Raw genomic sequence first — 15297 nt, forward strand, 5'->3', positions numbered from 1 at the left:
GTATGCCACGTATTTTCACAATTGATCACTTACTTCGATCTAATTCGTCAAGTTATTCAACATTTACTATTCTGTCATTTGTACAAAATATTGGCATGCCGTCGTTTGTTTTTAGCATCAGTCGGTTCACCGGTTGTCAAGCTGGTTGCCATGGCAAACTGATGTACACATTTGCAAGGAAGTTGCTTTTGGGAACGGGAACCGGGGAAATCGTGAGGGGAAAAACGACCTCCTGCTCGGAACGGTGCAAAGGCATGACTTTATTCCCGGGAATTCCAAGTCGGGAACCTCGGGGCAGATCGCTCAAAACGGCGGCCCGAGACGGCAGACGTGACGTCACAACAACATGGCGGCACGCGCCGTTTACGCCGAACAAAAGTCCCTTCGCGTCGATTCTTAGTCGAAAACACGTCGAACGTCGGTCAACCTCCTGCCAGTGGTTTTACAAACATATCACTTTTTGGTGGCGGGAGGTTTCCTGCGGGAAAATAGAGTGAGCAAGTACGTAAACAGACTGTGGACCCCGTCGTCATGGGAACACATGTAAACACATCAGCGGGATTCCCCGTAGAGCAGGTAGCGGCGGCTACCAGGGAACAGCATCAACTTCTCTGTGACTTCACAACGAACCCCACTATAAAACTGAGCGTTTGGAGTTCACAAGAGAAGTAGAAGGCGCATACACACTCACACGCACGCACGCGCGTACGCACGCGCGCGCGCGCACACACACACACACACACACACACACACACACACACACAATGGTCGTGCAAAACAAAGCAGCGAGAGGCAAACAGGTAGGTCAAGATTAATCTGCATCGCTGGGTTGGCTTTAATGGAGGTGATCCCTTTACACTTCTTCCTGCCTCTTTTCAGACATATTCAGTTCTTTATGTATGGATTAATTCATGTCTTTTTGAATTATCTATTTATCGGCTGAACGTTTTCTTTCTTTATTTTCGCAGGTCTATACGATCTAGGTCTTTATCGGCTATCACTATCTATTCAATGGTTATTTTCTGTATTTCCTATCTGTTGGTTCTATGTCTAAAATAAAAGCAATCAATCAACCAATCAATCTATGATGTAGGTTCTGACCACTAGAGGGAGTATTAAGTAAACGGTCACCATCTTCTTTTTTGACATTTAATCGTTGAACACTATCTGATTTAACATTGTTGTTGTTTTGTTCCTCAATGCAAACTCTCAGAAGGCCGCAGGTGCAAAGGCGACCAAAGCTGCAGCGAAGAAAAAGGTGGGTCTCGTGCGCACTCACACCGAGCAACCACAACCGTGCTCATGTCATTTGACATCTAAAAGGAGGTGAGAACTGAAATCACGTGCAATCACGGCATGATGGCACCTACTCCGTGATGCCTTTCTCCGCAGGATGATGAGGATGGGACGGACCAGGGCGACGGGGGGGACGAGGCGGCTCATGGGAAGGCGCTGTACAAGCCAATCGACCAGCTGGAGCTCACTGACGCGGTGAGACGAGGGCATGGGGACCTTGAAACAGCGTCGTCGTGTCTATACTATTCGCTAGACTGTTCTAATTCTTATATACGTCCCCGTCTGCCTTCTGAAATGACGCCAACAGGAGCTGAATGAGGAAATCACTAAGATTCTGACCACAAACAACCCGCATGCCCCCCAGAATATCGTCCGCTATAGCTTCAAGGTAAAGTACGTTTCGGAAGGTAAAGAGATTTGTGTCTTTCCAACCTTGTCGGCGAAAGCACAAAATTCGAGACATACCTAAAACACACATTTTTGCCTCCATGTTATTCACAACAACGCGACCCTGTTTCCCGCAGGAGTGTGCCTTCAAGGCCATCAGCGGTGTGGATCAGATGGCCGTTCACTTTGTCCTGGAGGGAAACCTCCTGCATATAGATTCTGATGAGGCCCGTAGACAGGCAGCCAGAAACGGTAAAGACTCTGACTTGTTACTCTAATGGTCTATTTATTTTGAAATATTTTCCTCTGTTTTATCTGTATTTGTAAGTATTCAAAAACAAACATTTTTTTTGCCTCTAATTCAGTGTTTCGCCATGACACACATGTTACAATGAAATAATCCCATTACATACCACTATCCTGCTAGCCACTTAAAACATAACATACATTTACAACTGCTTATTGTTATTATGACCCAGGCCTACTCATAGTACTGACTTTCAGTGTAACACTTGAGCTTCTTCTGTAACATAGAGCCGGTGTTGTGGCTGGGGCTGATGAGTTAGTGCAGTCTTGTGATTTTTGTCTCGCAACACAAGAGCTCCTTTCCATTATTTATTTATTTTTAAGTCGATTTGACATTTTTATTCCACTGTCGCGGTTGCCTGTGGTGGTTTGGCCTCATCATATTTTATTTGTGTACCGCAGTATGCAACGCTGCCGCTCAGCCACTAAGCAGCGCTGCATCCTTTTGCAAAGAGTTTGTGAGACAAAAAACGACCCTGTTCATTAAAAATGTTGCATTGATTGCTGATCATTTATCTTGATAAAGATTTGTATTGGAAATTTCCAAAGAGACAAATACAATTTTCTCTATTTCTGTTTCCAATAAGTTGCTGTAGAAGCCTGCAGTGGGGAGAAACCAGAGGTAATAAAGTCTGTGGTTTATGAAACCCAACCTTATTGATCTCATGTTATGACACTCCAGTGCACCGGACTGGCGGAGTTACACCACGGATGAAAGGATTCTTCCCTCGTCGTCGCTGTTTACCAAACCGGGCAACAGAGTCTTATATTTTCTAACATGTACACTGTAGATGTACGATAGGCGTGAGAGAGATTCCGAATGTTTTTGGTGGACTTTCCACAGGCTAAAGGTGAAGGAGAGGCCCCAGGTGGAGAAGAAGGAGAGGCACAGGAGGGTACAGATGGAGTAAATGGAGGAAAGGCGGAGGAGGCCGGCGAGGAGGACAGGCCCGAGAGCTCTAAGAGCGTCAAGAAGGAGCAGAAGATCACCAACCAGTTCAACTACAGCGAGAGGGCGTCCCAGACCCTCAACAACCCGCCCAGGGTAGGACGGCGTGCTCGGCCGAGCCCACGCCCCCAAACATACCGCTGAGTTTTGTGGAAATGTTAACGGGGCGGATGTCTTCACCCTTTACCCGCAGGACAGAAGCTGCCAGACGGAGCCGCCTCCTCGATCGGACTGTTGCGACTCAGCCACTCAGGTGATGGAGGGTTCCTGTGCAGATGTACACAGTACTTATGAGACATGAAACAACATGAAACAATGACCCCGTGCTGAACCGTCGGTCGCATTTGTTCGGTTTTTTTTTTGTGCAGTGGGAGATCTACGACGCGTACATGGAGGAGTTGCAGAAGCAAGAGGAAAACAAAGAAAAACTCAAAGCGGCAGTGAAGAAAGATGAGAAATCTAAGAAGCTGCTGATCCACAACCACGAGTCACCGGTACGTTCCCATATACGCTGTCATGCAGGGATGACTATCACTATATGACTATCGCTGATTATGCACATTTTAGTATTTTTTTCCATTAATATCACTTTGTCCATGATTTAATTGTATTTATTTTTATTTATTTTATGAAATTTTATTATATTTATATATTTTATTCTATTTTATTTTATTTATTTTATTTGTTTTATTAATTTATTTCATATTTTATTTATTTTATTTTATTTTATTTTATATTATTCTATATTATTCTATTCACTAACTGCATTATATTTTAGGAATCAGTTAGTTTCAGTTGCTAGGTAGGAATTAGGATAGCTGTTATATTCGGGTTTAGTAATTATTGTGCATAATCTCTGAGTGCATTGCAATGACATTTCACTGCATATATGTATGAACGTATGTATATGTATGTGACAAATAAACCTCTTGAATCTTGAATCTTGACTGATTTTCAACACCGCTTCCGCCACAGACCGATGACATCAGCAAAATGGACAAAGTGATCAAGATCTTTGAGCGGATGGTCAATCAGAATACCTTTGACGACATAGCGCAAGGTATAGTTCTCTCGTCTTGTCGTCTCAAATCGCACATTTTTCTTCCTGTGACCTTACGCACCTGTCCCACCGTCGTGCCGCATCGTTTCCAGATTTCAAGTACTTTGAGGATCAATCTGATGAGTTCAGGGAGCAGGAGGGAACCCTCCTCCCTCTGTGGAGCTTCCAATATGACAAGACCAGGAGGCTGCCGGTCACTGCCCTCTGCTGGTCAGTGTCGGTCGGTGTCGTGACAGTGCCGTTCCATATTGTTATTTCTTGTTAAAACTGAGCCGCGAACATGATATGAACACAACACAACAAAAACAATGATCAATGATCGACCACTTTAGGCACAATGACCGTAATACGCAATTTACTGGATTAGCGATCAGTGGAGTGTACGAGTGATTGATCAGATGCTTGTGATCCACAGGAGTAAGAAATACCAGGACCTGTTTGCGGTCGGGATGAGACCATGTGAGTACACCAGATAACCTTGTAACTAACCAGTAACTTGTAGCTTGTAGCTTCAAACTTCCTCCTGAGGTTTTGCGCACGCCCCCTCTGTTCAGACGACTTCAGCAAGCAGTGCCACGGCATGCTGCTCTTCTACTCGCTGAAGAACTCCACGCACCCGGAGTACACCTACCACACCAACTCCGGCGTCTTGTGCCTGGACATCCACCCGCAGCTCTCCCACCTGGTGGCCGTGGGCTTCTTCGACGGCTGCGTGGTGGTGTACAACCTGAAGGAGAAGGGGTCGCAGCCCATCTACCGGAGCACCGCCAAGTCCGGCAAGCACACCGACCCCGTCTGGCAGGTAAGGGGGCCGAGGAAGCGTATTACACCGGCCATCTAATCCACCCAGAGGTGAGACCGGGGGGCCCACCTGACGGCTGACTTGTACAAACTCCACCTTCGGAATCCTCCGCATGGACCACGGGTGAAAAACACACGACCGACCCAGGTTGAATGAACATGGTCATTTTGAGCGTATTGTGTTGGGTTCCACTCAGGTGCGCTGGCAGAAGGACGACATGGACAACAACCACAGCTTCTACTCCGTGTCGTCCGACGGCCGAGTCGTGTCCTGGACCCTGATCAAGGTTCGGCAGAGGGAACGAGCTCATGAGAAGCTCTTATTCCAACACTTGTCGTGGCAGGGTAGAGTGCTGTGTGAGTGTGCGTTGATATCTTGGTGCCTTTGTGTCGGCAGAACGAGCTGGTCCACACGGACATCATCAAACTGTCACTAGGGGGCACCAGCCCGCAGGGCCCCGAGGGCTTGCAGCAGTCCAACACCGGTGAGAACCTCCGCTCAGGTGTTTCGGTGTAATGTCTTTATTGCCACTAAAACAAACAGGCGGCGGAACACACACATTTTATATTTATATTCTTTTTGAGCGTATTATTATGAAGCAATAACTCACAGCTACAATAACCTCAGTTCCGTTCCCATAAAGGGTATTGCCAAGTGCCTCACTCGTATCTGAGTCACATTATCCCAGGACTATTGCATTAGTTAAATTAAAAAGGAAAACAACTTCCATTATATTAACGTGATTGGTGGTCGGAGGAGCCAAAGCGCTGAACAGAAAACTTGTATCTGCAGAGTCTGTCAGGCCAAAGAGATTCCGTGGGGCTGTAACGCTGTCCGTGGTGCTGTTACAGTGTCGCTGTACGTGGGCTACTGAACAGAACCCCAGCACAAGTGTTTCAGGATTAATGACGCAGAACAACAGTGATCAATTATAAATAAAGCCTTGTAAACTTTTCGCTGCTAGTGCCGTACATGACGCCCCTTGGCGTGTTTCTCTACACTGTAACCAAAAACTATTTGGTTCAACCAGTTAAAAAAATATAATTGAATGATTAAAAAAAAAAGAAAGCCTTTTAGCTCTGTGGTCGCCCCTACTATTAGATTTAGGACATTCCCTCTATATTGCTGTCATACTTCAGCTGCTTTCAGCTGCTCAGTATCAGCGTGTGGCTAAATAACGTGTTCAACGTGTCCGTCCCACAGCGTGCGGCACCTCGTTTGACTTCCATAAAGAGATCGACTACCTCTTCCTGGTCGGCACGGAGGAGGGGAAAATACACAAGGTGAGTTAGGCGGGTCGATCAAGCAAATGAAAGTGAAGTGAATTATGAACGGAAACAAAGGCTGGAATAACTTTAGTGTTCTCAGAGTCAGGTTCCGCGGGTCGCTCTCTTCCTCGCGTTTTCCTCCTTGCATCCGTATTTTACCGCATATCCGTACAACCACATGAACTGAGACTTCTTTCCAGCCAATGCTCAGCCCGAAAATGAGTTGTCGCCCTCCGCCGGTCCCACCTCCAAACGAGATCAGGATGGTCTCAGGGCTTCCTGCTGTTTCCTCTCTCTCTGCTTGGAGAAATGGAAGCTCATTTTGTTTGTGTCGCGGTGTCAGATATTGTGCTGGGCTTGGAGGGTACGTGGTTGGATAGTTCCGTTAAGGGCTGTTTTTTTCTGAGAGTGTGCGTGCATGTGCATGCGCGCGTGTGTGTGAGATGTAAGTTTGTGTGTGTGTGTGTGTGTGTGTGTGTGTGTGTGTGTTTGTGTGCGCGTGTGTGTGTGTGTGTGCGTGTGTGCGTGCGTGCGTGCGTGCGTGTGCCTGCACGGTCCCCTCGAGCTCGGCATTTAGCAGTTAATGAATCACTTCAAGGAGATCCTCTTACTGTCCACACCAGACCAGACAGCTGGGAGCCCCCCTCCGACACACACACACACACACCCCGCCTCCCCCATCCTCCCCCATCCTCCCCCATCCTGGGGATCCACCTGAAGCTGCTGTGTACAGTATGTTTATGCAGGGCTGCTGACTGAAGAACTGCCTCTAGCAATTTGTCAAAATCCCAAACTTATCAATAAACAACATGACGCGTACGCGGCGCCGGACGTCGGCATTAAAACACGTATCCGGTGGGTTTCTCCAAACCCCCCCCCACCTCCACATCCTGACAAGGTGTGAGATCAGGGAAGCTCTCCCTCCCTCTGTTGTCACTCCCAATTTCCATCGCCAGACCTCGCCTCTCCGGCTCCATCAGGGTGTATTCACTCCGGCTTGTCTGCCGTTTGGGATATCAAAGTCCGCTTCTCTTCAAAAGAGTCGGCAATTAGCCTCGCCGCATCCAGGAACCCCCGACTTTAAAAAAACGATCAAATGCGCCTTTGAGTCCCGCGTGCCAAACCCCGGTTGTTGAGGCTGCTGCTAAACCCTTTTGGTTGCGTGCTCTTGGGCTCCACGCCAGGCCCCGTCGCGAAAGATGAGGGGAGCGTCACAAAAGGCGGGTTAGGGTTAAGGGGCGCGGCGTTTGAGTTGTTTAGAGCCTGCGGTGGCCATTTAAGAGCTGCTTACGCAGTTCCGCGCAGGCACCCACGCACACTCACACACACACAGGCAGGATATGGGACAGTTCTGTTTAGTGACGGCTCAGGGGTCCCGGGGGACAGCGGGTGTAAGAGTATCCATCAAGTTGCCGCAGGGCCCCTGTCTGCTGTCAAGCCCTGGATCTGCAGTGTCTGTCCCTGCAGGCAGCGGATCCACCCCGGCCTGCATCGCCGCCCAGCTGATTTATCTCCTCAATCCCACCCCGCGGCGGTACCGTCGCCCTCGTCGCCGCCGCAACTGTCATCGCCTGTCTCATTGTCGTCTCAAGATTTGGAGGTGGAGAACAAGGGCCGAGAAAAAAGAACTTTGTTGAAGCATGTAACGCGGTCGATACGTAGTACCAGCAATACCAATGAGTACCAAAATAACAGATGGGGTTTTGTTTGTTTGTCAGTCTGTGAACAAACAGTCTCAAGTATTACTGGATGGATTTTTATTGGTTCTGGAGGACCGGTTTCCATTACATCGTGAACATTATCTATGTTGTGTGTTATTCCTTTTCTTGTCAAACCACGAGGTATTCCGGGGCGGGTGTTGGGTCGTTGGCTCCAAAACGGGAGCTCTCAACCCCTTGTCCGTTCTATCTGTGACATTAAAACACAACAATTATCTCTGCAACCCACGGCGCCGCTTGTTCCCACGTTCCAGTGCTCCAAGGCCTACTCCAGCCAGTTCCTCCAGACCTACGACGCCCACAACATGGCCGTGGACACCATCAAGTGGAACCAGTTCCACCCCAAGGTCTTCATCTCCTGCAGCTCCGACTGGACCATCAAGATATGGGACCACACCATCAGGTAGCGGCCAAGCCGTGCGGGGATATTATGGGAGTGTTTGTGGTATTACTGGACGGTAATCGTACAATCCATCGGCCGTAAAGGCAGTAGGAGTCAGAGCTGCCGACCTGCACCAAGTCTGTGTACCAACTATGCAAGTCTAAGTCAAAACGCTAATGCCACGCGAAATGCCAGCTTGAACTGCACAAAATGATAATATAGATACAGATACTGTATCTATAATGATAGTATAGATACAGTATTATTGTAATATAATTATGGAACGTAAACAAACAATCAATCAATACAAAACAATACTGTACACATATTGAGTACTACGTTTGTACATCCCTGGAAATGAACCAGACGCTACGACCTTGTGCCTGCGGTTCTGTAAGCCCTCCGCTCCCTCTCCTCCCTCCCCTCCCTTTAAATATAAAAGGTGAGATGCACCGATACATCGGCCGTTGACCGGCATTGACCGATCAGTGTCAGATATCAGATATATCTGATTCTGTACGGGTCAGAGTTACACGCCCGACACTGGGCTCATGTGCTGTACTGGTAAAAATGATCAGATACTCAGGTTATTAAACACGAGGCCAACGTAATGTGACGTAGCTGCCTAGTTGTAGAAAATGTGTGTTTGGAGGTACGTCGAGGTAAATGAATACGATTGGGTCCATTATTTATCTATAGCCTGACAGTATTCCAAACACTGTGCAGACTGTGTGTGTCGCTGTAGAGCAGAGCTCCCATCGCGATGTAAGCTTCGACTCTCCTTCCAGACGAGGTCACCCAGTAAAACATGTCGTTCTATTTGTATGGAGTTGGTTTGACGCACGGTGAGCGAAGCAGGACTTCCGGTGAACCAGAGATTTATTTTAATTTTTTATAATGACTGCAATTTATTTTGGAATGACAAGTACCATATACATATAATAGAAATATATATTTTAATAGTATATTTGCACTTAAAAGTGAAAGAGACTTTGATTTGAAGTTTGAACTGGATGATTCCATGTGAGATTATGTTGTGTCCAGTTACAGGTTGAATTATACCGAAACTTGCTGACAGTCACATATTCTATTTTATTGGAACTCAGGGACAGTTTCATGTTCTGTTATTGTTCCATAGTGAATAATGAACAATAACAAAATCAGCAAATTCTAATTACTACTGTGGTAACTGATAATTGCAGCAGCAGTGACAAATAAACCTCTTGAATCTTGAATCCTGATAATTGCAGCAGTAGTCCATACATGCAGCTGTCCTATCACGTGAGCGTGATCAGATCACATGATGTATTTGTCATTACCGTACAGCAGATCGTAAATCAGAATCTGCAGGTCAGACTTAAAAAAAAAAAGAGAAATAGGAATCGGCAAGAAAATTGCAACCGGTGCATCCCTAGTCGACATGTTTGGTAACTTTACCAGATGATGCATTTCAACGGGTATACCCTAATGAGATAAATGAGTATACCTGTATATAGTCAGCCCTAGACTCACTGTTACACTGTCATGGTAATCTAAATATTTTCCCGCGGTTGGCAGGTCGGAACAGTTGTATTTTCTCTTCCTGACTCTGAAATCGAGTCCTCAGACTTAATCACATTAAAAAGGGGTTTTTAAATGGACGTGGCGGCCCGGTCTGAGCCCCAGCTCGGCCATCATTTATGGCTTCCGAGTCCCCGTTTAAATATTTTTTATGCTGTGTTCCCTCCTCCTTGATTTACCATCTCTCTTGGGGCGCACACTCCCTGTGAGAGGGTGAATTTATGAAAATGCAGGTTCCCGCTTGCACACATTTCAGGAGTTGTTTGACCACACTGGCAGTATCGTTGAAACTTTTGGGTGTCCCCTGTCCCTCATCTATCAATGTGTTTCTTTTTCAGCACCCCTATGTTCACCTTTGACCTCAATGCCCCGGTGGGTGACGTCGTCTGGTCTCCATATTCCTCCACCGTCTTTGCGGCCGTCACCACCGATGGCAAGGTGAGATCCATCCCAAATTCGCGGTGACCACCGGTGTTTGGCACAAGTTGAAGTGCTTTCTCCATTTTGTTTTGTCTGAGGTACAGAGCGTATTCATTTGTGCCATTTCCACATTTCTGCTGCCAAGTTGGCCGGGGTCGTCACTGACTGTATGGTAATAGTACTAGTAAACTGGAGTCTGACGAGGAGGAGGAGTCCTACTAGTAGTGGCTGTAGTTGGAAGCGTAAGTAAACGTAAATATTGAAAAGTAGGTTGTTGTTTTAGTAGTGGTAGTAGTAGTATCAGCAGTCAGTACTAACAGTAGCTGTTTCTAGTATTACAAGGACTACTGTTCCTAGTAAGTATTTTGAGTAGTTTAGGCAGTCAAACTAGTAGTATTAATAACAATAATAAAGGTAATTTATGGAGTTTTTTAAGACACACAGTCACACGGCGCGTCTTCTCCGTCTTTGGGCTGCTCCCGTTAGGGGTCGCCACAGCGCATCATCCGCCTCCAACACCTTCTGTTCTGCGCTTCTTCCCCCCTTACACCAACCGCCTGCGTGTCCTCACCACATCCATAAAGCTAACGTAGTAGTATATCATACTATATACTATACTAAGCAAACTGTGTGGTATTGTGCTGAGGCTCCACTGTGTGAGTACGACACTTCACGGTAGAGATCAGATGGATCTGTTTTTTCGGTCAGAATGGGCACCGTGCTTTGTAAGCAATCCATGTCCCCGCCGCTTTTTATCGACTCCGGCCGGAAGCCATTTGTCCTCTCGGGTTCTGCCTGATTGTTTGGCCCGCACGCGCTTTTGTCAGACTGATCTATTTACCGACGGCCGACCGGGCGCTATAACAGTCGGGGGACTGTTCCGTCCAGATGCCCAGTGGGAGCATTGAAGTGGATTGAGAGCCACGGGTAGGAAATCGTGTTTGAGAGACACGTGAGACCGGACGTCCATTGGTCTTCGTCTCCCTCTCCTCCTCTTCATCTCCTCATCTCCCTCTCCTCTTCATCTCCCTCTCCTCCTCTTCATCTCCCTCTCCTCCTCTTCATCTCCCGCTCCTCCTCCTTATCTCCCCTCCTCCTCTTCATCTCCTCATCTCCCTCTCCTCTTCATCTCCCTCTCCTCCTCTTCATCTCCCTCTCCTCCTCTTCATCTCCCGCTCCTCCTCCTTATCTCCCCTCCTCCTCTTCATCTCCTCATCTCCCTCTCCTCTTCATCTCCCTCTCCTCCTCTTCATCTCCCTCTCCTCTTCATCTCCTCATCTCCCTCTACTCTTCATCTCCCTCTCCTCCTCTTCATCTCATCTCCCTCTCCTCCTCTTCATCTCCCTCTCCTCCTCTTCATCTCCCTCTCCTCCTCCTTATCTCCCCTCCTCCTCTTCATCTCCTCATCTCCCTCTCCTCTTCATCTCCCTCTCCTCCTCTTCATCTCCCTCTCCTCCTCTTCATCTCATCTCCCTCTCCTCCTCTTCATCTCCCTCTCCTCCTCTTCATCTCCCTCTCCTCCTCTTCATCTCATCTCCCTCTCCTCCTCTTCATCTCCTCTTCTCCCTCTCCTCCTCTTCATCTCATCTCCCTCTCCTCCTCTTCATCTCCTCATCTCCCTCTCCTCCTCTTCATCTCATCTCCCTCTCCTCCTCTTCATCTCCTCATCTCCCTCTCCTCCTCTTCATCTCCTCATCTCCCTCTACTCTTCATTTCCCTCTCCTCCTCTTCATCTCCTCATCTCCCTCTCCTCCTCTTCATCTCCTCATCTCCCTCTGCTCTTCATTTCCCTCCTCTTCTTCATCCCCCTCTCCTCTTCATCTCCTCCTCTTCATCTCCCTCTCCTCCTCTTCATCTCCCTCTCCTCCTCTTCATCTCCCTCTCCTCCTCTTCATCTCCCTCTCCTCCTCTTCACCTCATCTCCCCCTCCTCTTCATTTCCCCCTCCTCTGCTGTACCGCCACAACCATGTAATAATACACATGCACGGTAACTAATGGCCATTTCAACAAATTAATTCAACAAAACAACAAACAAGCTAGTGCACGCTACGAGCTACGCAACCCCAAATTAGGGGGAAAAAAAAGAAGAAGAAAAAAAAAAAAGCAATTTATAATTACAGAGAGCTTTTATTTCCCAAAAGTGAAACCCCATCTGCAGGCTACTTAGCCGTTCTTTAAAACTCAAATGGAAAAACACCAATTTCTGCAGCAGATATTAAAAAGCTCATTAAAAGCTCATCAGCTGAACGTACCCGATGCCCAGAGTTCCAGATGACGACGCTCTTTCAGGGTCAACGTGGCCAACTTTTCCTCAGTGTCAGTTTTTTTTTAACTGTCGCTCGATTGGGCTTTTGTTTTGTTTTTTTTGGTTTTTTTTTTATTATTCCAGAACGCATGCCAAATGTTTTCAGTATAAATTAGTTTTTTTTTCACATTCAGTCGACCTTCTCCGAACATTTTGTCGTCAGCGTAATATAAATAGAGATTTTTCTGTGTTGTTTGTTTGATCAAATAATTACTGTTTGTTCCGTGCAAACCCCCATCTCACCGAGCCGGCGTGACTCAGCAGGAGCTGTGTCATTCTGACCACAGCGACAGAATGTCACGGACACAAAACAGCCATCGGTGTGTTCCTCGCCGCGTGTGTGTCTTTGTGTGCGTGTGTGTGTGTGTGCGTGTGCGTGTGTGTCTATGTGTCTATGTGTCTATGTGTCTGTGTGTGTGTGTGTGTGTGTGTGTGTGTGTGTGGTGTGTGTGTGTGTGTGTGTGTTTGTCTGTGTGTCTGTCTGTCTGTGTCTGTCTGTGTGTGTATGTGTGTCTGTGTGTGTGTGTGTGTCTGTGTCTGTGTGTCTGTGTGTCTGTGTGTGTGTGTGTGTCTGTGTGTGTGTGTGTGTGTGTGTGTGTGTGTGTGTGTGTGTGTGTGTGTGTGTGTGTGTGTGTGAGGATAATGACGTTATTGCGCTTGCCCGAAATGCGAGGATGACAATGAAGGAGCCGATGGGCACCGTCCCTTCCATCGCTCATCCCTCTCCCGGTCCCTCCAACTGTTAAACCTCCATCATCATGGACACCTTTGGGTGGAGGTGATGTTGCCACCATGCAGGGAACCGATCCCCGGGTGGGAATGTTATTATTAGGACAGCAGCTGGTGAATCAGGGTGATGAATAAACAACTGCAAATATGTATGACACATATTTTCTCCTGTAGGTGACTCAGTGTCAGTACTGTGTTGATAGTAGTATTTATAGTAGCCATTGATTACAAGTGATTATAAACATTGGGCTCACGCTGCTCCCTGCAATGCATTCACCACCTGCCGGTCAGTGAGTCCCACACATGCATCGGGTATCCAGTCACCTCCTCCATCCCCTACCTCTGCAGCCCACTCAGCTCTCCTAACGGGACTGGAATGCCTTCCACTACAAACTATACACCCATTCCCCTTAGGTCCATTGCTTGACCTTACATACAACGTTCGAAGCGTACTACATCTACTTCAAATCGAATTATGGTTCCCCTACAGCCCCATGCCACTTCCACCTTATTGCATACATCTGAGTCCAACCCAGCTTCCTTATTTAATCCACATACTTTTAAAGATAGAAAAGGTCTGGGTCTAATTCATCTGAATATTAGAAGCCTGCTTCAACATCAAAAATTGTATCATCTCAAGATTCTGGTTTCTTAGACTGGTGCTGACAGAAACTTGGCTGAAGAAAAATATCAGTGATTCTGAGGTTTCTTTAAATGACTATAATTTGTTTAGAATAGACAGAAGAGGAGGCGGGGTGGCCGTTTTTATTCATCGTGTCTTTGAGGGACAGTTCTTAAGGTCACTGTACAGAAAGGTTTCAAATTTCTTGCTCTGAAGGTCAATTCAGGACCTAGTAATTCACTTGTCGTGATTGGGATTTATAGACCTCTCTCTGTGGAATCTGTCAACATTGATAAATTGGCAGATGTAATCTCTCAATATAGTAATTTGGAGATAAAAGTCTTGGGGGATTTTTATCTCATTGGTTGACCAATGTGTGCGGTAATCTCAACCTAACCCAATTGATTACTGACCCTACCAGGCCTAATCTAAAACATATTTCTAAGTCAACTTTAATTGATCTGATCTTATCCCATAGATGTGATAAAATTGTTGCTTCTGGTGTCTGTGACCTGGGCCATTGCCCAATGGCCTGCATTAGGGATACGCAACTAAGGAACGTTCAACTGTTGTCAAGAGACAGTTTGAATGAGCAGGCCTTCTTCAGTGACATTTCAAATACATTAGAAATCCCGGACGTTGATCTTACACTGGATCATGTTATAAATACCTTCAACTCAGTGGTTGACAAACACACCCCATTTACAAAGATAAGAACTAAAGATAGGTCTAGTCCTTGGTTCACCTCTGAAATGTCATCCTTGTTCCAGGTAAAGAATAAGACTCGTGTCCTAGCTAGAAAATCCGGAGACCCTTCCCATTGGCTTGCTTTCAGGCATTGATCCCAAGGAAATATGCACAGCTTTTAACAAACATTTTGCTGCAGCTGGTCACCCATTTAAAAAAACGGGAGCAGGGGATCTGGTAAATCTGTGAGTAATCCAGAAATGGATGTCTCTGTACATACTGTAAGTCCTGTCCCTCAGTTCGCCCTCGATCTTCTCACTCCCAATGCAGTTACTGGAGCACTTCTTGCCACTGACCCAAAGAAAGAAAGTGGAGAAGACGGTCTGGACCCGGTCTTTCTTCTCAAGCTCTCTGCCTTGATGATTTCAGAATATATCACACATATTTTTAATTCATCCATTTTATCAGGCATAATTCCATTGCATCCATTTCATAAAGGAGGAGATTATAGCGATCTTAATAACTGTCGTCCCATCTCTACCTTGTCCTGTCTAAAATACTGGAATCACAATCAACTCAATGTTCTAGCCAGGTATTCTCTGTTGAGCCCTCACCAATTTCAGGGCAAACCACAGCACCATCTCTGCAACATCTTTTTTTTCAAATGATGTTGTGACAGCAGTGGATAAAGAGAAGCATTGTGCAGCGCCGTTCATCAACCTATCAAAAGCCTTTGACACGGTTGATCACTCCCTGCTCTTACACAGACTGCTAAGTATTGGCTGTGACCCGGATGCTTATAGAT

The 15297-nt window shown here is 46.6% G+C and overlaps 1 protein-coding gene across 1 annotated transcript in view; it reads left to right on the top strand.

Moving 5' to 3' along the window:
* Positions 1–688: 688 nt before the first annotated feature.
* Positions 689–15297, top strand: part of dnai1.2 (dynein, axonemal, intermediate chain 1, paralog 2) — a 23089-nt gene continuing 8480 nt past the window's right edge. Inside the window, exons 1-18 of the mRNA XM_080001103.1 lie at positions 689–800; positions 1214–1258; positions 1393–1491; positions 1604–1684; positions 1821–1935; positions 2392–2447; positions 2834–3034; positions 3132–3191; positions 3307–3432; positions 3914–3998; positions 4091–4212; positions 4418–4457; positions 4553–4800; positions 4997–5086; positions 5197–5284; positions 6004–6083; positions 8041–8189; positions 10067–10166. Coding sequence (XP_079857229.1) covers positions 765–800; positions 1214–1258; positions 1393–1491; positions 1604–1684; positions 1821–1935; positions 2392–2447; positions 2834–3034; positions 3132–3191; positions 3307–3432; positions 3914–3998; positions 4091–4212; positions 4418–4457; positions 4553–4800; positions 4997–5086; positions 5197–5284; positions 6004–6083; positions 8041–8189; positions 10067–10166 — 1821 coding nt within the window. The 5' untranslated portion in view covers positions 689–764. The remainder of the gene's footprint in view (positions 801–1213; positions 1259–1392; positions 1492–1603; positions 1685–1820; positions 1936–2391; positions 2448–2833; positions 3035–3131; positions 3192–3306; positions 3433–3913; positions 3999–4090; positions 4213–4417; positions 4458–4552; positions 4801–4996; positions 5087–5196; positions 5285–6003; positions 6084–8040; positions 8190–10066; positions 10167–15297) is intronic.

This window comes from Zeus faber (assembly GCF_960531495.2).
Source record: "Zeus faber genome assembly, chromosome: 5".
In the NCBI taxonomy this organism is placed as follows: Eukaryota; Metazoa; Chordata; class Actinopteri; order Zeiformes; family Zeidae; genus Zeus; species Zeus faber.